This window comes from Castor canadensis, chromosome 6 (genome assembly GCF_047511655.1).
Source record: "Castor canadensis chromosome 6, mCasCan1.hap1v2, whole genome shotgun sequence".
Taxonomy (NCBI): domain Eukaryota; kingdom Metazoa; phylum Chordata; class Mammalia; order Rodentia; family Castoridae; genus Castor; species Castor canadensis.
In genome coordinates, this window is record NC_133391.1 from 147,531,089 (window position 1) to 147,552,542 (window position 21,454).

The window sequence follows — 21,454 nt, forward strand, 5'->3', positions numbered from 1 at the left end:
CGTGCCAAGGTGTGACATTTATGAACTCCACCAACTGGGAACTGTACGCACAAATCCATCTTGCCTGTGGTGTGGGAAAGTGATGAATGGGGGCTGTTCTGCCTGGGGAGGAGGGCTGCTGTCACACTGGCATGCCTGCAGCCTTATTTATTACACACCAAAGTATAAAACCATCCAGCTGCCTGCAGTTCTCATCTCCAGCCCTGGCATTTGAGGGAGGAGATCACTGCGCCTTCAGCACCCGTCATCTTCCCAAGGAAGCTCTGTGGCTCTGTTGAGAATCATGCTCGGGACGCAGCTCATCCGTTGGCACGTGCTGGCTTTGCTTTTCCTCCCATTTTGCCTGTGTCAAGATGAATATATGGAGGTGAGCGGAAGAGCTAATAAGGTGGTGACGAGAATAGTGCAGAGCCACCAGCAGACTGGCCGTAGCGGCTCCAGGAGGGAGAAAGTGAGAGAGCGGAGCCATCCTAAAACTGGGACTGTGGATAATAACACTTCTACAGACCTAAAGCCCCTGAGACCAGATGAGCTACCACACCCTGAGGTAGATGACCTAGCCCAGGTCACCCCGTTCTGGGGCCAGGTACTCCGAATTCTCTTCTAAGGATTACTTTGAAAGCTTACTGACTGTTGTTGCTATTGTTCTGGCTAAGATTTTTAGGATTGATGCTTGCTAGCTGTTTGCTTAGCTATATGTGGGTTTCTTTGTGGCTTGCTCTGTGATACAAGAGGGACTGCCCGTTGGCCATGATGTACTGTCACAGAGTGGCCTTGGGATCTCCCTACAGGAAAGGGGGACCCAGCCCTGCCGGTACCTGATTTCTTTCTTGCTCACTACTGTAATGCCGACCTATGCAAGACAGATGCATTTGTGTAGATAATCATTTGCTCATCTTGAGAGAATTGGACTCTGAATCCTTCCCAGCAGGAGGAGCTGCCTACTTGGTTTGCCAAAAACAAAGTTGTTTTACTTTTATTGTGAGTTTTCTGTACTTTTCATGACAGTTTTGTTTGACTTACAGTATTCTGGATGACTGAGCCTCTATGTTCAGCCTTAAAAAAAAAAGAATCAAAGAGTTAAAACAAACAAAAAAGATCGCATATTTAAACTACGAACTGTATTGTATAATTTGATGCGTTGATTTGATTTATTTCTCAGGGCATAAGCTCAGCATCTAAGGAAATCTCTTTAACTCTTTTAGGGTAGTACAGGGTGAGTTAAGGTTCTAGTGTAGTGGATTGCAAATTAGTGAAGTTCAACACTAAGAATAGGAAGAAGCAGAGTTTGACTTACCTCCCAAGCATGTAGTATGCTGAAATCAATGGGAGGGAGCAAGAAGAGTTACTTTGATATATAGCTTTTCCTATAAGAACTCTTGGCTTTTATGCATTAAAGAAGCCCAATTTTTTTTTCATGCAGTTGAAATCTAAATCACTCCTACCCCCGAGTGAGATGTTTGGGTCTGTTATCTGGTTATGTGGTCAGACCAGAATCAGACACGAGCTGCAGGTCTGGGATGAACCTGGGACTTGTAACTGGACTACACAATACAGACTCCCAAATTGTTCTGTGGGGCTATGTCAAGGGAAACAGCTTCTTTTAAGGAGCCACAAAAGAAATGTAGCAGCTAAACAGAATGCCACTTTTAGAGATTGTTCAGCCTTCTGGCTGAAAGGTGATTGATACTAATTTGTGTTTTTCTTATTGATTAAAACATTTTAACTTCTGTTCAGGCTTTGATCTGTAATTTCCATTTCAATGGCTGGTGTCTTGTTTGGATGTGACTGTGTGCACCCCCAGAAGCAGCAGAGAGCCTATAGTTTGTCATCAGTCATTATTTCCTGGCAAGCAATACCAAGCAGACCACTGAAATCCAAATTATGTTTCTATTTCACCTCATCTTTTAGTCCTAGATTCCTGATGTATTTCCAAACAAACTTCCAACAGGAAATACTCAGGAGAGTTAGCGCCACTGATACACTGAAAGCTTTCAGCATGTACCGCCAGCAATGGATATGGACACACAAATTGAATTCTTTCTTCTTTACCTACTTTCTCCCATGCTCATCTTTTATCTTAATTCTCTCTTTGCCTCATTCATTCCCCCCTGCCTCAGCATTTCTTAGGTTTCTACTTTGCATCAAGCCTTAGGATGGGTAATGAGAGGATAAACATACCCAAGCTCCTATCTCCAGGATATCCTCAAGGGCTCGTGGGGATAACTTTTTGTTGTTAATTTAATTAGTTAAATTAAAATTAATAAAATAGTATAGGATAATCCAGCACCATACATAAGAGGTAGTTGGGAAAACTGTAATAATGTTGGTCTCAGAGTTGGCTCTTAAAAGATTAGACAAAAAGGATGTTTATCCACAGCAGAGATTTAAAAAAATAAATGTGCCACATCGAAGAGATTTGAGAGAGCCTATGAGAGGCTGGGTGTGGCTGGCTGTTGGGGGGAGACATCAAATTTGAATGTCAGACAAGAGAGGATTCTTTTAGTTGGTGGAGTTTAAACTTTACTTCCCTACCAAAAGTTTGGTTTGTCTTTACATAGCAAGGCAGTGAGGTAATCAGATTTGTGTTCTAGAAAGACAAATGGATGTAGAGTTCAGGGTGGATTAGAGTGGACAGAGATCTAGGCTGGGCACATCTGTATTCACTTTTCCACTGCATCTTTGTCATTCTTATATATCAGCTTCTCAGCCTCTTCTTGAATACCCATTTTTCCTCTTTCTATCCTCATCTTCCCAAAATGCTCTCTTTCCCAAAAGACATTAATAGAACTCAGTTCTGAATAGCTGCCTTCAGACCCCCATCTGCAAAATGGACACCCCATAGAGACATCCCTTTTCTCCTAAGATCCTCATTTGCATGCTTTCAGTATACAAATTCTACCTGACTTTGGAAAGGAAACAATAAACATAAGAAGGTCATAGACAGCAATGCCTATACATAAATTCTCTCTTACCAAAGAGAAAGCTTCTGAATCAACACACACCAGCATTGCTCCATTAGACTGAACCTTGAAAGACATGGTCAGAGGGAGGAACAGGTGATGAAATGTTGTAGAGGGGTCCTCGGGAGGTGTTCAACTGGGAGTAACCAGAAATTTCTTTTTGCATGCTGGAAGCTGTATGCTCCTAAAGTGACCCCAAGTGCACATGCAACACTAAACTTCCTTAGCTCTGGCACTGAGCAAGTCCATGTCTCAGTGCCCAGGCTCTAGACATTCTTAAGTCTTTCTAAATAATTATTTGAGGTTTAGGAAAAAGTTTAGTATCTTTGTTAGCATTTTAGAGCTGGAAAGAAAATTCATAACCATTTCATCTAATCCTCTAGTTTAGTAGACAAGAAAAAATAATGTCTGGGAATAGTGACTTCTCTAAGGTCATGAAGAACTGAGATGGGAACTTTGGTTCCAGCCCAGTGGTTCTGACATTTTTAAGCATCTCAGTGTTTCCATCTTTTCATACACAAATGATTCCACTCCAGGATTTTCCCTCCTATTCCTCCTGTTTCTCTCCCTGATGCCCATTATTGGCAAATCCCTGGATTTCCTGGAGTTTAAAAGCTGTATTTCACTGTCACAAGGAAACTCCCTGTATAGCTATCTTAAACAAACAAAATGTCATTTTTTTTTTTACAAAATCGGAGAACAAGAGGGCAGAACAGGTCCAGTCTGGGGGGTTGGTACCATTGGAAGGGGGGAGGATGTGGGGAAAGAGCGCAGGAGGGTGAATATGGTGCAAATACTGTGTATACATGTATGTTAATGTTAAAAATGAGACCTGTCGAAATGGGATAGAGGAGAATGATGGTGGGGGTGAATTCAATTATGATATATTGATATATTATAAGAACTTTTGTAAAAGCCACAATGTACCCCCACCCAGCACAACAACAACAACAAAACTTTAAAAAAACATGTATTTCACATCAGCAAAACTCTACTAAGAAATAAGTGTGTGCCTCTCAGATTGTATCTTGGTTTAAAAGATGGGGTGGTTGCCTTGGTGTCTTTACTTTCCAACTGTCCTGACATCTCTCATCTCTGACCAAGTGCTTTGTTTGGTTTTTTTTCCTCTACCAATGTGACAAAAGATTTTATATACTCTAGACCTGTCCAGTGTTGGGCTTCGTAGACTGAAGACAAGAGTAGGAGTTAGTTCAAATTGTAGCTCAGATCCTTCAACACTAGAGTTCTGAACTGTGGGAGAAGTATGCTCAGACCACAGATGCTTCTCTGTGTTTTTCTCATGAAAAACTTTAGGAAAAAGGGATGACAATTACCAAATTCACTTTTATTTAAAAATAAATGAATAAAAGTAAGGTGTTAATGTCCAGCAATGTAAAGGCTTTGCCCAGTTTTCTGTTTGGATTTCTAATGATGGAGAAAATGTGAATTTTAAATTCTTTCTTCCCCCTTTTTTCTTTCCCTCCTTCTCTCCCATTTCTTTTTCATTCTTCCTTTCTCTTTCCCTCCTTATCTTCCTTTAAAAAATGAATCTCTTAGCAACAATATGCTGTTTTCAAAAGCCTATTGAATTATAACTGGTGTCTAGGAAAGTTTCCACAAGTATTTTGTATGACATAATTAAAAGAAATGTTGCCAGTTTAGATGAGAGTCCAAATTTTACAAGCAACTCTAACTCTTCTCCCAAGCAACTTCCTCTAGCTCGCAGGCTCCTTTGCAGTAAGCACACATTTTGAAAATCTGTCTTTGTAGAAATAAGTTCTTTACACAATGTCTCATTCAAGCATATTTAGTACTCATTTAGTGATTATTAAATATTAGTTCAAACAGTGGGATTATCATTTTAAACTTTGAAGTGGAACATGTGAAATGTCATCTCATGTTAAATACTCATAAAGAAAAAGTTTAAATGTACAGATAATTAATAAAAATGTATTGGACATATAGTTAATAACAGTACATTGTATTCTTGAAAATTGCCAATAGAGTAGATTTTTTCTTCTTCTTTTCTTTCTTTTATTTGATGGGTACTTGCTAGGCAGGTGCACTATCACTTCAGCCACACTTTCAGCCCTAAGAGAGTAGATTTTAAAGCAATCTTTTTTTTTTTTTGGCAGCATTGGGGTTTGAATTCAGGACCTCATGCTTGCTAGACAGGTGCTCTTACTGCTTGATCCACTCTTCCAGTCCAAGAGAGTAGATTTTTAAGTGTACCCACTGAAGGAAAAATTTTGTGAGGCAATGCATATGTTAATTAACTCAATTGAGACATCTCAGAACATGTTGTATATAACTATATGTAACTTCTAGTTGTCAATATAAGAGAATAAATAAGTGTATTCCACTAAAGAATACTTTATTTCCTTAATTTCCTAGGCAAGTCAGTGTGTTCTGGCTGTCTGAAAAAATAGTATCACAATTCAGTTTCTAAGAACTTTTAAGCTAGCTCTGAAGGCAGTATCAGGAATACAGTGTTTAGTAACTATGGTTGAAGTTGATAGTTTTGTAATTTGAGGGTCATCTTGGTTTAGCTAAAACTGTGGCTATTGGGTATTGGGAAAGACAAAAGGCTTCCAAGTCTGCTTCAGAAGGGGTTTCTGCCTTTGCTGTCATAGGTAGACATAGGAAAACACTGTCCCAAAACATGCTACCCCATCTTTCCTACAGCACCCCCAACATGTGATCTAAAATGCATGTTATTCTGTTGAATTCCTGTTGCCTTTTCCTTTGACCATCCACTCACTGTACGTACTCCTGGAGTCCTATGCCGTAAATATTCCCATCTCATTCTCCACAGTATTTTTTCTTATATGGTTGTGGGTTGATTGAAGTTAAGCTTACCTAAGAGTCAAGGCCAGAGGAAATTTAAAAATTCCTAACTGCTCACAAGTGCCTTTATCTGAAGCTTCTCTTTTCTTTCTTAAGTCCCCACAAACTGGAGGAATGGCCCCAGACTGCAGCAAGTGTTGTCATGGAGACTATGGCTTCCGTGGGTATCAAGGTCCCCCTGGGCCTCCAGGACCTCCTGGCATTCCAGGTATGGATGAGTAAGGTTCAGTGTCTAATATGCCAAAAATAAAGCTAAAGGCAAACAAGTTGGCTCACTTGTATGGATATGTATGGAAAACCCAGAAAGAGGCAGGAAAGCCTGATTTAGTAGGTCATTTTAAGTAAAACAGTATAAACTCTATAGTATTTATTCTCTACACTACTTGAAGAACCCAAAGGCCCCAGGCACCCTGGAGTTGACTCTGGTACCAGACTCATAGGCTAGGAGAGTTTTTGCCAGCATCAAGTATAGAATTACTAGCTCTTAATTGGGCCCTATTCTTACTTACTGCCTGTGGGCTAGCTAGCTTTCTGTTCCTGCAAAAAGAACCTGAGATAATCAACTTATGAAGAGAAAGGTTAATTTTGGCTCACAGTTTTGGAGGTTTCAGTTCATGGTTGTATTGGCCCCATTGCTTTTGGGCCAATGTTGAGGCATTACATCATGGTGGTAAGTGTGGATGAAGCAAAGATGCTCACCTCCTGGTAGCCAGGAAGTAAAAGAACAGAAGGGGAATAGATGAGGGTCCCCCAGCCCTCTTAAAGGGTATGTCGCCAGTGACCTATAACCTTTCATTAGATCCCACATCTTAAGTTTTCTACCATCTCCCAACAGCACTACACTGGGGAACAAGCCTTCAAAACATGGGCCTTTGGGGGACATTTGTTTAAACTATAGCAGCCAGTGTTTCTGCCAAAGCATGCTTTGCACAGTATACTATATCTAACTTTCAGATTTATGAAGTAGAGGCAGGTAGTGAAGAAAACTTACTGGACTGGGTTATAGTCATCTTCTTGGTGTCATTTACTGAGCTGAACATTCTTCTGTGCCATTCTAGGTACAGATAAGTTTTTCTTCCGCCAGTCTCAGCTGTCTCTCACTTGATTTCCATGGGGCTCCTGGAAACATTTTTGGGCTCCAGCAACATAGTGGCACAGGAAAATTTTTAGAACTGGTCAGGGCCCTTAACAGTTCAGGTTTAGCTATCTGTGCTATTCTGTTCTGGTGTCTTAGGCTCAGGAACATTCTGGGAGTTTTCTAGCACACTAGGTTGACTGAGGGAGGGACATGCCAGGCCCTTTCTATCCTAGGACCCCCAAACCTATCAAGTGTCTTGCTGATTTTCTTCTTCTCCAGTCAATCATTGGGTTAGGCCAAATGCCACCTACTGTTCTCTGACTTACCCCAATTGATGTTAATATTTATCCACTTTGGTTTAATTTCTTACACTTTTGCACAGCTTCTCCTATGAATTCAAGTTTATAAAGAAAAATTTCGGATTAAGCTTAAAACCATGATTACTGGCATGGAACAAATGTCATTGGTTCCATTAAGGGTGATAGCCCCCAGTGAGGGGGGGTAGGAAATATCCAGACTGTTCTAAAATCTTCTCAGCTATAAACAGTCAAACTACTGCAAGGTTACAGGCCAGGCTGGCCTTGGTTAAACGTTTCCTATTAGGAAATGGCTTTGTCACAGAACACATTATCCTATAAACAGTCAAAGTTCATCCATCTGGAAGGATCACAGGCCTGATACAATGCCTGATCAAAGGTAACATGCAAAATAAACAGTGAAAAGCCCTGGAATTTAGCAAATATAAAACACAGAAGAGGTACAGAAGTCATCTGTCAGTGGCAAAGTGAAGCATTGAAATTGTTATCTAACTCTTGCTTTCAAAATTATTATATTTTTGTTATTGTGTTTAATTTTATCCCAGTTATAAAAAATTATATGCATCCTTGGTGGAAATCTTGAAAGAGACAAAAATATATAGAATGACGAAACAAAATCACTAATGTTTCATCATTCAGGAAAAAAAGTGTAAATATTTACTCTAGTCTTTTTCCTTATGGATAAAATCTATACATATATGTTGTTCCAAACTAAAATAGTGTTTATGTTATCCCTATTTATTTATCTGAAAGCCCATAGATATCCCTATATTATTAAAAAAATTTTTCAGCATTTTGTGTGACTATACAATATTGTTTACTGAAATATGGCATTTAAGCAGTGTAGCCCTTCTAGTATTGGTGGGTATTTTGGTGGTTTCTGATCTTTGCTATTTTAAATGATAACCTAATCATTATTCAACACAATTTTTCATATAAGTTTTGCTTTACAGAAAGACAGGCATTGGAGCCTTAGGGTTTCTAAGGCTATTTTCAGAGACCAGTAAAAGAGGATCTAGTTTACAATGCCCCCTTGGCTGTATTTGGGATTGTTTCAAATAATCCTCTTTTATAATTAAGTTGCTTTTATATACATAGGCAGTACTGGGGTTTGAACTCAGGACCTGTGCTTGCTGGGCAAGCACTCTACAACTTGAGCCACACCCTCAGCCCATTTTGCTTTAGTTATTTTTCTGATAGAGTCTCAAGATTTTGCCTGGCTAACCTCAGCCATGATCCTCCCACTTCCTCCTTCCCAGTAGCTGGAATTCTAGGAGTGTACCACTAAAACTGGATGAGTTGAGATGTTTTTGAGGTAAGGGCTGTGTTTCTCTAAAAGTGAATGGTAAATAGGAGTGACTAGATATTCTCATGTAATGATTTCTGGTTGTTTAAGGAAACCATGGAAACAATGGAAATAATGGAGCCACTGGCCATGAAGGGGCCAAAGGGGAGAAAGGAGACAAAGGTGACCTGGGACCTCGAGGGGAACGGGGGCAACATGGCCCCAAAGGAGAAAAGGGCTACCCAGGAATTCCACCAGAACTTCAGGTAAAATGCTCCCTGCTGGGTTTTGGGTGGCCTCTAAGGACCAGGAACCAGGTTTGAGGGCTTTATGCCTTTACCAATCTCAGGAATGCTGGGTTTCAGTTTGTTCATCTACATCACAGGATGCTTGCATTAAGCCTAAACTGTGTGAACAGAGGGTTTTGAGATTGTCCTTAGGGAGGAAAGAAATTTACCAAGAGTGAAATCTAACTCTCTCAGAGGACCAGATACCTGAATATAAACTCATATCCTATTTTTCAGATGAGAAAATTAGCCAATGTGACTACATAAACTTTGTGTGCGGCCACACCACCCTGAATGCGTCTGATCTTGTCTGAATACATAAACTTTTAGACATATAAATGCAATGGCTAAATGTCTGCTTGTAGTATTTTATTAATTTTGCCACATTACATATTTAAATCACGTAATGGGTATTAATACTTACTGTTTTCTATCAAGTCAGATTTTGTAGACAATTTTTATTTAAACTTCTCCCATTGGAATCTTCTTTTCATTGGGGACATTTCATTTCTGAGTCATGCATTTCATAGTTTTCCAGATCAGATCATTTCAGAATAAAATTTTTGAATCCATTTATGATGTTATTGTTGTATATTTCATGCCAAGCTCAAGTACCCATTTATCTATGCATTTCTCTTTTAAAGTTCTTGTTGCAACAATAGCTAAAACTTGTACATGTGAGGTTAGAAAAATTAAGTCTGGGGTTAATTTTTTGGCTAATATTTTAAAATCAGTTCCTCTTGGGGATGTCTATCAAACATTGAAAAGTAGCATTTTTTTGTTGTTGTTTCTGGCTAATCTGTCTTCCTGAAGGAGTAATTTGTGCTTAAAATAAATATTTGGGAGAATATCCTGTCAACCTTCTAGAACTAGAATATAGCAATTCTTGCCTGAAAGATCTATTGGAAGAAAGTTCTGCCTTATTTTTTTGGGGGGGTGGCATATGTTTGACCTTGGATAATTTGCATCATTTTTCTAAGGCTTAGTTTTTCAATGTAAAATAAGTTGTCCTGCTTGCTACTGTAACTTCTTTTTTGTAACTTTTTAATGAATGTTGTTTAATATTTTCAGCAACTTGGAATCCATTTACCAGGATAAATTTTAAAAAGTGAAAGGGGTGGGGGGAGACATACATACTTGCACACATGTGCAGAGAGAGAGAGAGAGAGAGAGAGAGAGAGATCGAGGAGACCATCTAGCCAGGTTAAGGTATTTTACTAAGATGGACTAAACATCTCAAAGCTAGAAACACTAACACAGAATGTGTGAATAGTTATATCATGGCCAAGGGGAACTGGAGTAGCAAATTTAGTGGAGAGCACCCTGGGCAATCATTACATTCAATCTGTTAACTATTTTACCCTAATACAACAATGTAGTATTTGGACTTCCACATGTTTAACAGAAGTGAAAAGACTTGTCTTATACAGACTGTAAAGGAGAGGCTTCACATTCTTTAAGACAGATTATCCCAGCAAGTTAAAGAATTTATTAATCTCATTTACACTCAGTTTCAATCATGCATTCGGATAAGGAATTGACATTGACTTTCAAATCTCCTCTGAAGGTGGTTTTAAATAAAACCATTTCTTGACAAGTGGGATTGTCCTAAGGCTCTTTTAATTACTAAAATTTTGTATTTTGAACTTTAATCCTGTTTTGGAACATCAGTAGCAGCAGTAGGAAGAACAGGAGTAATGGTAGTGGCTCACTCTCCCCATAAGTGATACAGAAATTTGAGGTTCAAATACCAACAACTTACACAGAATTAATAGAACTGAGACTCAGTCTATTTGGATCCAAGTAGATAGCTCTGTACCCAAATTCACAGGACCTGTTGATTTGAACTATGAGCAGGTTTCTTAAAATAATTCTTTTCACCAATATTTTACTGGTGAAGTGAAGCTTTCTATAAACTATTAACAGGTAAAGTATTTGGAACCAGTTGCAGAAGTGGCCACTGGAATTAGGGACTTCTTTGGTTCTCTTAAATCTAAATTTTCCTCTCCAGTATGACATTTTTTATGCAAGACCATGTCCAGAAATTTTTGCTTTTTGAATATTCAAACACATTTCTATATTTTAGATAACTTAAAACTTCCCTTTGCCTTTAAAAGAAGGTTCATCATTGATGCAAAAATCCTCAACAAAATAATGGCAAACCGAATTCAACAATAAATCAAAAAGAATATTCACCACGACCAAGTAGACTTCATCCCAGGAATGCAGGGGTGGTTCAACATATATAAATCTATAAATGTAATTCAGCACAGTAACAGAAGCAAAGACAAAAACCACTTGATCATCTCAATAGATGCAGAAAAAGCCTTTGATAAGATCCAACACCATTTCATGATAAAAGCTCTAAGAAAACTAGGAATAGAAGGAAAGTACCTCAACATTATAAAAGCTATATATGACAAACCTACAGCCAGCATTATAGTTAATGGAGAAAAACTGAAACCATTCCCTCTAAAATGAGGAACCAGACAAGGATGCCCACTATCTCCACTCTTATTCAACATAGTACTGGAATTCCTAACCAGAGCAATTAGGCAAGAAGAAGGAATAAAAGGAATACAAATAGGTAAAGAAACTGTCAAAATATCCCTATTTGCAGATGACATGATCCTATACCTTAAAGACCCAAAAAACTCTACTCATAAGCTTCTAGACATCATCAATAGCTACAGCAAGGTAGCAGGATATAAAATCAACATAGAAAAATCATTAGCATTTCTATACACTAACAATGAGCAAACTGAAAAAGAATGTATGAAAACAATTCCATTTACAACAGCCTCAAAAAAAACCAAATACCTAGTTGTAAACCTAACAAAAGATGTGAAAGACCTCTACAAGGAAAACTATACACTTCTGAAGAAAGAGATTGAGGAAGACTATAGAAAGTGGAGAGATCTCCCATGCTCATGGATTGGTAGAATCAACATAGTAAAAATGTCGATACTCCCAAAAGTAATCTACATGTTTAATGCAATTCCCATCAAAACTCCAAGGACATTCATTAAAGAGATCGAAAAATCTACCGTGAAATTTATATGGAAACACAAGAGGCCACGAATTGCCAAGGCAATACTGAGTCAAAAGAACAATGCAGGAGGTATCACAATACCTGACTTCAAACTATACTACAAAGCAATAACGATTAAAACAGCATGGTACTGGCACAAAAACAGACATGAAGACCAGTAGAACAGAATAGAGGACCCAGATATGAAGCCACACAACTATAACCAACTTGTCTTTGACAAAGGAGCTAAAAATATATGATGGAGAAATAGCAGCCTCTTCAACAAAACCTGCTGGGAAAACTGGTTAGCAGTCTGCAAAAAACTGAAACTAGATCCATGTATATCACCCTATACCAATATTAACTCAAAATGGATCAAGGATCTTAATATCAGACCACAAACTCTAAAGTTGATACAGGAAAGAGTAGGAAATACTCTGGAGTTAGTAGGTATAGGTAAGAACTTTCTCAATGAAACCCCAGCAGCACAGCAACTAAGAGATAGCATAGATAAATGGGACCTCATAAAACTAAAAAGCTTCTGTTCATCAAAAGAAATGGTCTCTAAACTGAAGAGAACACCCACAGAGTGGGAGAAAATATTTGCCAGCTACACATCAGACAAAGGACTGATAACCAGAATATACAGGAACTTAAAAAACTAAATTCTCCCAAAACTAATGAACCAATAAAGAAATAGGAAAGTGAACTAAACAGAACTTTCTCAAAAGAAGAAATTCAAATGGCTGAGAAATACATGAAAAAATGCTCACCATCTCTAGCAATAAAGGAAATGCAAATTAAAACCACACTAAGATTCCACCTCACCCCTGTTAGAATAGCCATCATCAGCAACACCACCAGCAACAGGTGTTGGCGAGGATGCGGGGAAAAAGGAATCCTCTCACACTGCTGGTGGGAATGTAAACTAGTACAACCACTCTGGAAAAAAATTTGGAGGCTACTTAAAAAGCTAAACATTGATCTACCATTTGATCCAGCAATACCACTCTTGGGGATATACCCAAAAGACTGTGACACAGGTTACTCCAGAGGCACCTGCACACCCATGTTTATTGCGGCACTATTCACAATAGCCAAGTTATGGAAACAGCCAAGATGCCCTACCACTGACGAATGGATTAAGAAAATGTGGTATCTATACACAATGGAATTTTATGCAGCCATGAAGAAGAACGAAATGTTCTCATTCGCTGGTAAATGGATGGAATTGCAGAACATCATTCTGAGTGAGGTTAGCCTGGCCCAAAAGACCAAAAATCGTATGTTCCTCATATGTGGACATTAGATCAAGGCAAACACAACAATGGGATTGGACTTTGAGCACATGATAAAAGCGAGAGCACACAAGGGAGGGGTGAGGATAGGTAAGACACCTAAAAAATTAGCTAGCATTTGTTGCTCTTAATGCAGAGAAACTAAAGCAGATACCTTAAAAGCAACTGAGGCCAATAGGAAAAGGGGACCAGGAACTAGAGAAAAGGTTAGATCAAAAAGAATTAACCTAGAAGGTAACACACACATGCACAGGAAATTAATGTGAGTCAATGCCCTGTATAGCTATCCTTATTTCAACCAGCAAAAACCCTTGTTCCTTCCTATTATTGCTTAAACTCTCTCTTCAACAAAATTAGAGATAAGGACAAAATAGTTTCTGCCAGGTATTAAGGGGTTGGGGGGGAGAGGGAGGGGGCGGAGTGGGTGGTAAGGGAGTGGGTGGGGGCAGGGGGAGAAATGACCCAAGCCTTGTATGCACATATGAATAATAATAATAAAAAACAAAAACAAAAACAAAAAAATATATAGATGGTTCATATAATATCCTATCATTATAAAAAATTAGAAAACAGCTTTGCGAAAAATACAGAATGTCCAGAGATGATTACTATTAGCACACAGCTATGTAACTATTTTATATTTATGTGTATTATTTTTAAGTATGATAAGAACATATAGTAGGTATTGCTTTATTACTTTATCTCATGAATGACAATATTTCCTGAATACACTTTCATGTAAATAAATACAACTCCATACTTTCAAATTTTATACCTTTTCTAAATGAAATTAACTTATAAAAATATGAATTTCCATGTGAATATTATCGTTGTAGTGAGAAACAAAAAAAAAAACCCCAAAACTTCTACAGAGTAAGCTTTGATGATAATAATTTTGGGGGTATTTTGCAGATATTTTCTTCCATTTGCCCCCAGAACAACTCCACCTAGACAGACACACTTAACAAAGTCTGGTATGAAGTCATAAATAATCTTGTGTTGCCCACTTTGTAATTAAATGATGCATAAAAGACGTATTTCCATTAGATAGATAGATAGATAGATCAGCATCAAGGAATCTCAAAGTGTATTCAAATAATGCATTCAGGAAGAAATTAACAGACATCATTTGAGGAAAAATTAATGCAAGGCTAACAAAATTAGGTTGTTCAGTTGTAGGATTTCCAGATCCTTTAATATATTAATGCACATTTAATATCTGCAATCTGAGAGTTTCATCCAAATTTTCCAAGTATTATTTGATGATAGAATTTTTATATTTCAAAAAGCACTTTAAAGGCTAATGTTCTTTGAAACATTTATTCAGAACTGCTGATATACATGGTCATTCTAATGGCTGCATAGCATAAAAATGTTAGAAATGACAATGATTTATTTGTCCAAAGATTGGTATTGAAGTTATTTCCAAGTTTGCCATTACAGATAATGTTGCAATAAACTTACCTGTATAAAGACATTCTTTCTTTAAGATAAATTGTTTATTAATTGACCACCAAATTTCTTTCTTAGATTGCATTCATGGCTTCTCTGGCAACTCACTTCAGCAATCAGAACAGTGGAATTATCTTTAGCAGTGTTGAGACCAACATTGGAAACTTCTTTGATGTCATGACTGGTAGATTTGGGGCCCCTGTATCAGGTGAGATGTAAAAATAAATGAACGATTGATTTGATCAATCTAAACATCAAGAAAGAGGAGAAAAGGAAGGAAGGAGGAAGAGAAGTGAGGGAGGAAGAAAGGAAGGAGGGAGGGAGGGAAGGAAGGAAGGAGTATAAGCGAAAGGAAAGATTAAAAGTGAGGGAAGAAGAAGTATGGAAGGAAGGAAGAAGGAGAGAAAGAAGGAAAGAAAGAGGGAACAAAGAAAGGAAGATACTGAAGTAAGTTGAAGTTCTTTTTGGTTACAGCTCATAGATTTCTGTGGAATTTCAAAGTAAATGAATTAGAATCTGAACAGAGAAACACATTTTTAAAATTGATGACCATGGTTATTGAGATTGTTAACTCTAATTTGAACTAAACCAAATAATCCTTGAGAAGACATAGTCACCTCTGATTTTAAAAGTCCTAAGAACATTAATTCTCATAGTTTGTGTTATAACTGTGCCCTGCTTTGCCACCACCAAGGAGTGCCTGATCCACTTGTTTTAATATTAAAAATTGAGTAGTTAACATATTTTAAAACTCCAAATAATTTATTCACACAAACCCATGAAAAATATTTTCTCTTCTTTTTATATAAAAGCTAGCACAATCTACATTCTGACTATACTTTTAACTTGTCTGTCTGACATTGGATTCTTATTAATCATTCAATGAAAGTATCTTCTATGCTGACATTTAAAATATATTAGATAATTTTGAACTGCTTTCCATTAGGAGCCTTAGGCTCTTATAAGAAAACACGTATGTTTTAAAATATATTACTTTTTCAAATAAGAAGGGTACAGACTTTTAGTAACAAGGTTGTGATATTGAGTTGAAGTTAGATCTATTTATTATACATAATTTCACTGATTTACAATGAATATCATGAGATATTTTACTTGAAGTATTTCTTAAGAACTATTAAACATTTATTCTGTGTGCCAGTGTTTTTTGTTTTTGTTTTTAATTTTGGTTGACATTTGAGAAGTACATTCATCCATTGCAATTTCATGCTTAGTTCATTTTCTTAGGCCTCAGAGCACCACGGGCTCATCCACAGGACTCTCAGTACCTTGTCATCATGAGCCCCGTAGTAGATACTGTTAGTAGTTAACCTACACCTAGAAATGGAATGTACTTTGTCCTAAGTCCTTGGTCAGGGGATGAGGCAACGAGATAACAGCTAAGGTGAGGTAGACTCCATCCCTTAAAGATTTTATAATGTTATTAGATATGCACAGTGTACACATCAAGAATCTTAAAATTTTTTAAAATGCTTTGAAGGTGGGCAGATAAAGGGACATTCAGGCAAATAAAGGCCAAGAAGAAACTACATAATACACAATAGCCAGGGTATAGAATCAGCCTAGATTTCCAAAAACCAAAAAATGGATAAAGAAAATAAGGTACATATACACAATAGAGTATTATTCAGCCATAAAGAAGAATGAAATTATGTTGATTGTAAGAAAATGGATGGAATTAGAGATCATCATGTTGAATGAGGTAAGCCAAGTTCAGAAAGATAAATATCACACACTTTTGTTCATATGCAGAATCTAGACCTAAAAAAATAATATGACATGATTTTAAAAGGGGACAGCTTGGGAACCAGTGAGAGGGGGAAAGAGAAAGGAGAGGATGATGGGGATGAATATGATTGAAATGCACTATATGTGTGTGTGTGTGTGCATTTGTGTGCATATGTGTGTGTGTGCGTGAGTGTGAAAACAGTAACAAACTCATTAAAAATTTTTAAAAGGAGTAAGGAGAATGAAGGGTTAAGAAAGAGTAATAGGGTGAATTCAATCAAAGTACATCTTATACATTATATAAATATCACAATGAAACTCCTCTGTACAATTAATTTATGCTAACAAAAACATAACAAAAGTAGCATGAAATCATTTGACATATCTCTCTATCTTCAGATCTTCCTGTTTAAATCATTATTATAAATCTGGGTAAACACTTGCCTTTTTCAGGTGTGTATTTCTTCACCTTCAGCATGATGAAGCATGAGGACGTTGAGGAAGTGTATGTGTACCTTATGCACAATGGCAATACAGTCTTCAGCATGTACAGGTGGGTGGTCTTTTCTGTCACAGGTCTCATCGGTACTGCATCGCTTGCAGTACAGAGGAAGTCCAACAATAGGGAAATGTGTAGGAATCAACAGAGCCTAAAGTGTCCCTTATCCTCATTGAGAGCCTCCATACCTGATTTATGGTCAGATTAGCATTATTGTTTGGAAGAAATAAACCTAATAAATAAGAGTATCAACAGGTTGGTAAGAGACCTTGGCCTAAGTAATAGCTGCACTCCCCAAGCCCATCATTTGGACCCTTTCTTGACTTATTTTGTGTTCCTTCTCTTTTTTTCATTCTTTGCCTTCCTTCTCTCCTGACCTCTTTGCTTGATGCTTGGCCTTATTGTTGACTTTCTTCACCATCACTGGCACTGGGGGATTGAGAAAGCCAAAGTAGGCTCCTTTCTTCAGGCTGTGCTTAGCAACCAGGTCTTAGGGATCCTTGGAAGAAAAAAAATTTTTTTAATATTACACTGTGCTGCTACATTAGCTTAGGATGTGCAGAAGGTGGAGTGCATAATTATATGGGCCATGTGTTGTCTCTTGAAAACTTAATGGCTGATACCTTTTCTCTGTTATTTTTATTTTTAATGACTTGTGATGACTGCTATTTCCTTCCAGAGCTTGGTCTGCATGAAAGATGTATTTGAGTAGCCTAAAGAGGAAAATGATGTAACTCACTAGGGTAGATGACATTGCTACAAGAGAAACAGAATGTGCTGGCATAAACATACCAGATCTATTTTTCTGGGCAAGGGTTCCAGGTTGGAGAGGGAGGAGAGTAGTAGCAAATGTAGGGGGAGGGCCTGTGCAGAGGTTGGGAGAGGGCTGTTCCCCCTGGTTTTTGAGGGACTCAGGATGATGAAAACCACTCACCATCTATAAAACTGATTTCTAAATTTTCATTGGTCATTGTCATTGCCAGAATCAAAGGAGGAAGAACAAGCTTGTCAAAATTTTTATGCCTCTTGAATTCTTCTTGTAGAATTTAATCACATTGTACCCAATCCCACCCATTCAATGCAAGGGCAGCAAGGAACACTGCAAGTGAAGCTCCTGTGGAAGAAAGGAGAGTGGATTTTGGTGAACATTCAGCCTTCTGTGACCCTCTGGCTTCCAAATATCTCTGAGTTCTTCTTTCTTCACTTAGAATACATATCTCTCCATCTCTACCCATGGGAGACAGTCTAAACCACAGCTCACGCATCAAGTTCAAAGCCCAGAATCAGAACCTGAACAGTGCTTTTCATCAAGTCTATCCTTGGGCTATTTTTTCCCCTTGTACCCTGATTCTGTCTGCAGAGATGGTCTTTTTAGTCTGTTTTTCTCCTTGGCCACATCTAACAGAGCCTCTCCTCAGGCCTCTTGTTCATAGTCTTCTTCCTGCTGGTGCAAATCCTAGAGTTAAGTCAAACATCCCAAACCCATTTAAGTCTAGTCTGGGTCTTTGGCAATATCATTTCTTCAGAAACCTGTAAGGATTTTGCTGTATTTGCTTGTCATCAGTTACATGTGTTAGTCAATCACATGAAGCACTTTGCTTGATAGTTTTCAGCCTGCTATTCTTCTGATTCCTTATCTTTTGCCTTTGTCTCAATTTAATGGTAGTTACCAAGAGACCCTTTGCAACAATAGATTTGGGTAGAAAAGTAATATTTTCTACCCATTCATCAGTTTAACAAATATGTGTTTGTCTGAATGACTGAAAGTTCTAAGTGGGAAAACACTAGCTTTGTCTCTATTTCTCCAGGTATAAAAGCACTTGGCTTTTTCAACCTTGGTAGGCCACTGACTTGTAAGAAGTAAAAAGACTGTTTACTTCTGTTTCAAGCATCTTAATTCTTGTCTGAACTCCCCTTTTATAGAAACACCTAAAAGCAGAAAAGAGTATTTCTTTAAATTGTTTCCCTTACTTATTGTACAGGCATTAGGTCTAGTCCTTTGTCATATTTTCCCAAAAGTTTTGCCATCAGCCTAACATGGATCTCCAGCTTTCCAGTTCACAGTATTTGTTTACCCACTGCTCCCTGCCTGACAACAAGCCAATGCAACATATTTTCTTTTGGGTTTTGGCAGCATCATCCTTGAGTACCAAATTCTAGGTCAGTTAGGGGAAGTAAAACTGCTGTAACAAGAACTCAAAGTAATGGCTCAACCATGCATGGTAGAGATTTCCTTTCTTTTCATCAAAGAGTCCATGGTAATAGCTCAGGATGGATGCTGCAGTTGGGGCAAGGAGGGACTCTCTTCTTCATATCAGCCTTCAAGAATCCAAACTTCTACATATGGCTTTCGTGGCCATTCTAGTCATTGCTGTTAACGTTCCATATAGTTGTAAGAAAGAAGGACCAAGGATGAGTGTTTGTGACAGTTTTGTAGGCCAGCTCTAGAAGTGGCACATGCCATTCAAAGAACTTATCACATAACTATACCTAAATGCATGCATGAAGGGGTGGATAGATTTTGGCAAAGAGCTAACTGTACATTGCAAAGACTAAGTAGTTTTGCATCTTTTTCTTTCTAGCTATGAAACAAAGGGGAAATCAGATACATCCAGCAACCATGCAGTGCTGAAGCTGGCCAAAGGGGATGAGGTTTGGCTGAGAATGGGCAATGGTGCCCTCCATGGGGACCACCAGCGCTTCTCCACCTTTGCAGGCTTCCTACTCTTTGAAACTAAATAAATAGACTAAATAAATAGAACAGCTCCAATAGAAAGACATAGCCGAGCAGATATTAGTATGATCTGAGGAACAGTGAAAGTTTGAGAGTTCTACATGCCTACATGCTGTAGAAAAAAAATTTATTGGTTACACTGCAAATCATGCCATAGGCACACCAATTATGTTGGATGACTCAGGGGCTCAGAAGAGTAAACCACAAAGTAGTCTTCTCAGAGACCTTGAGAATATACTCTGCACCTTTATCACTCTTCCCTATGTACTTAAAAAATAATTATCCCGATTCAGGGTGGAAATAATTTTTTTACCAAAGAAATCATTTGCAAAGAGTTTTGGTGCTTTGGTTTCTGTTTAATATCAGCCTTTAGGGATCCCTGAAGTTTTGAATTCATTATTCTTTACAACATTTCAGAGAATAGGTTGCAGAAAATAGGGGAAGAATAAGGACACTTGTCAGGACCCAGTACTGAAAACACTTGTAAAAACTAGACTGGGAAGGAACACTTTAATTCAGTGGGTTAGTATTCATGAATAAAGTATAGATATTTTTTAGTAATTCCAGATAGTTTTTAGATAGTAAAACTACTGTCTACTTGCCCACAAGTAATTGGCTCCTCCTTTTTAAAAAATAAAGGTACTTTTCCAATTAAATCTTGACTTCTAATGGCTTATACTTTTAGAAGTAACATTTTCTCAGGATCCAGAATTAGGTTTATCAGATTTTCTCTTTGCCATTGTATTTCTTAGACTATAATAGATCTTTGTTGACTCTAGGATGCAGAACCTGCCCAGGTAGATAGTGTATAGATGTTATCACCTTTTTAAATTTGGAAATGATCTTAACATACTTATATTTTACACACACTATTCTATGTCAAAGGGGCTGTAAACCTATGTACAGTCAGAATAATGGATATAAATTTAAGGGCATGCATTTAAGAGACATAAAAGTAAATATCTTAACCTTTCTTCAACAAAAATGTTATGATTTCCTTTATTACTCTTTTGTTTTTTACATTTAACCTAATTTTATTCATGCTTTCCTTCATTTGGGGACTAGATCATTCAGTAAAAACATACAGTAAAAGTAACAATGTTTTATCATGTACAAATTTTAAAATAATGATATACCTTAATTACTTCCATGCACACAAGTCTAACATTACAGGTTTTTAAAAATAAACACAATTAAGATTTCTGGGAGCATTTAATAATTCCTAATTTTTCTGTATAGATAGATCAAGCACCTCCAGAATACATATTCCTACACATAGTGAGTATTTCATTTAAAATGAACACATGAGTAAATTAAATAGGAGGACAGCTTTAGGACAAGCTGATATCATATTCAACTAGACAACAAATCATAGTGTCACATGGTTGCAAATAATTTTTATAAATTAATTTTTATAATTAAATACAGAAAATACACTGATGTGCTAAAATAAATATGATGTGTTAACATTTCACTGTAAAGAATGAATACCAGAACGGTTATAAATGATATTATTACTGTATTTAATTCATGCTTCCCAAGCAGTTTTGACATGCCAGGTGTCGTAGGAAGTACTATTTGCCTTTTGCCTAACCTTCCTTGCCCCAAAAATCTATTCTCAAAGGATTACATTTTGCCACCAAAACATTACTCATTAGACTGTGTCATAGGTTTTAAGGGTGGTACCCACAGGTAGCACTCCCATTTTTTTGCAGTGCTTGGGATCAAACCTAGGGCCTTGAACATGGTAGGTAAGTCCTCTCCGCTGAACTACCCCCCAGCACTCAAAGTGGTTTATTTTAGGCAAAGAAAATATCATTACAATACGTGTTTACCCTGATGTTGAATCTTATTTAAAATGTACTAGCGAGATGCCAATCTGAAAAATACCACATGATGAATTCCCTTTGACATAAT

The 21,454-nt window shown here is 37.5% G+C and overlaps 1 protein-coding gene across 2 annotated transcripts; it reads left to right on the forward strand.

Moving 5' to 3' along the window:
* The first annotated feature begins 103 nt into the window (after window positions 1-103).
* On the forward strand, window positions 104-19,869 carry C1qtnf3 (C1q and TNF related 3). Of its 2 annotated transcripts, none has more exons than XM_020162257.2 (6): window positions 104-586; window positions 5,907-6,018; window positions 8,602-8,756; window positions 14,637-14,766; window positions 16,758-16,857; window positions 19,386-19,869. In XM_020162257.2, exons 1-6 carry the CDS (start codon window positions 284-286, stop codon window positions 19,543-19,545), a joined length of 960 nt encoding a protein of 319 aa, XP_020017846.1. In that variant the 5' UTR covers window positions 104-283; the 3' UTR covers window positions 19,546-19,869. The 2 variants fall into 2 exon arrangements, with proteins under 2 accessions (XP_020017846.1, XP_020017847.1); XM_020162258.2 differs by having other exon boundaries at window positions 123-367.
* Window positions 19,870-21,454: the final 1,585 nt, after the last annotated feature.

Coding starts and splice junctions, on each gene's coding strand:
- C1qtnf3 (XM_020162257.2), top strand. CDS start 284: ATGCTCGGGACGCAGCTCATCCGTTGGCACGTGCTGGCTTTGCTTTTC. Junction 6,019..8,601: donor AGGACCTCCTGGCATTCCAG/GTATGGATGAGT, acceptor TGGTTGTTTAAG/GAAACCATGGAAACAATGGA. Junction 14,767..16,757: donor ATTTGGGGCCCCTGTATCAG/GTGAGATGTAAA, acceptor TGCCTTTTTCAG/GTGTGTATTTCTTCACCTTC.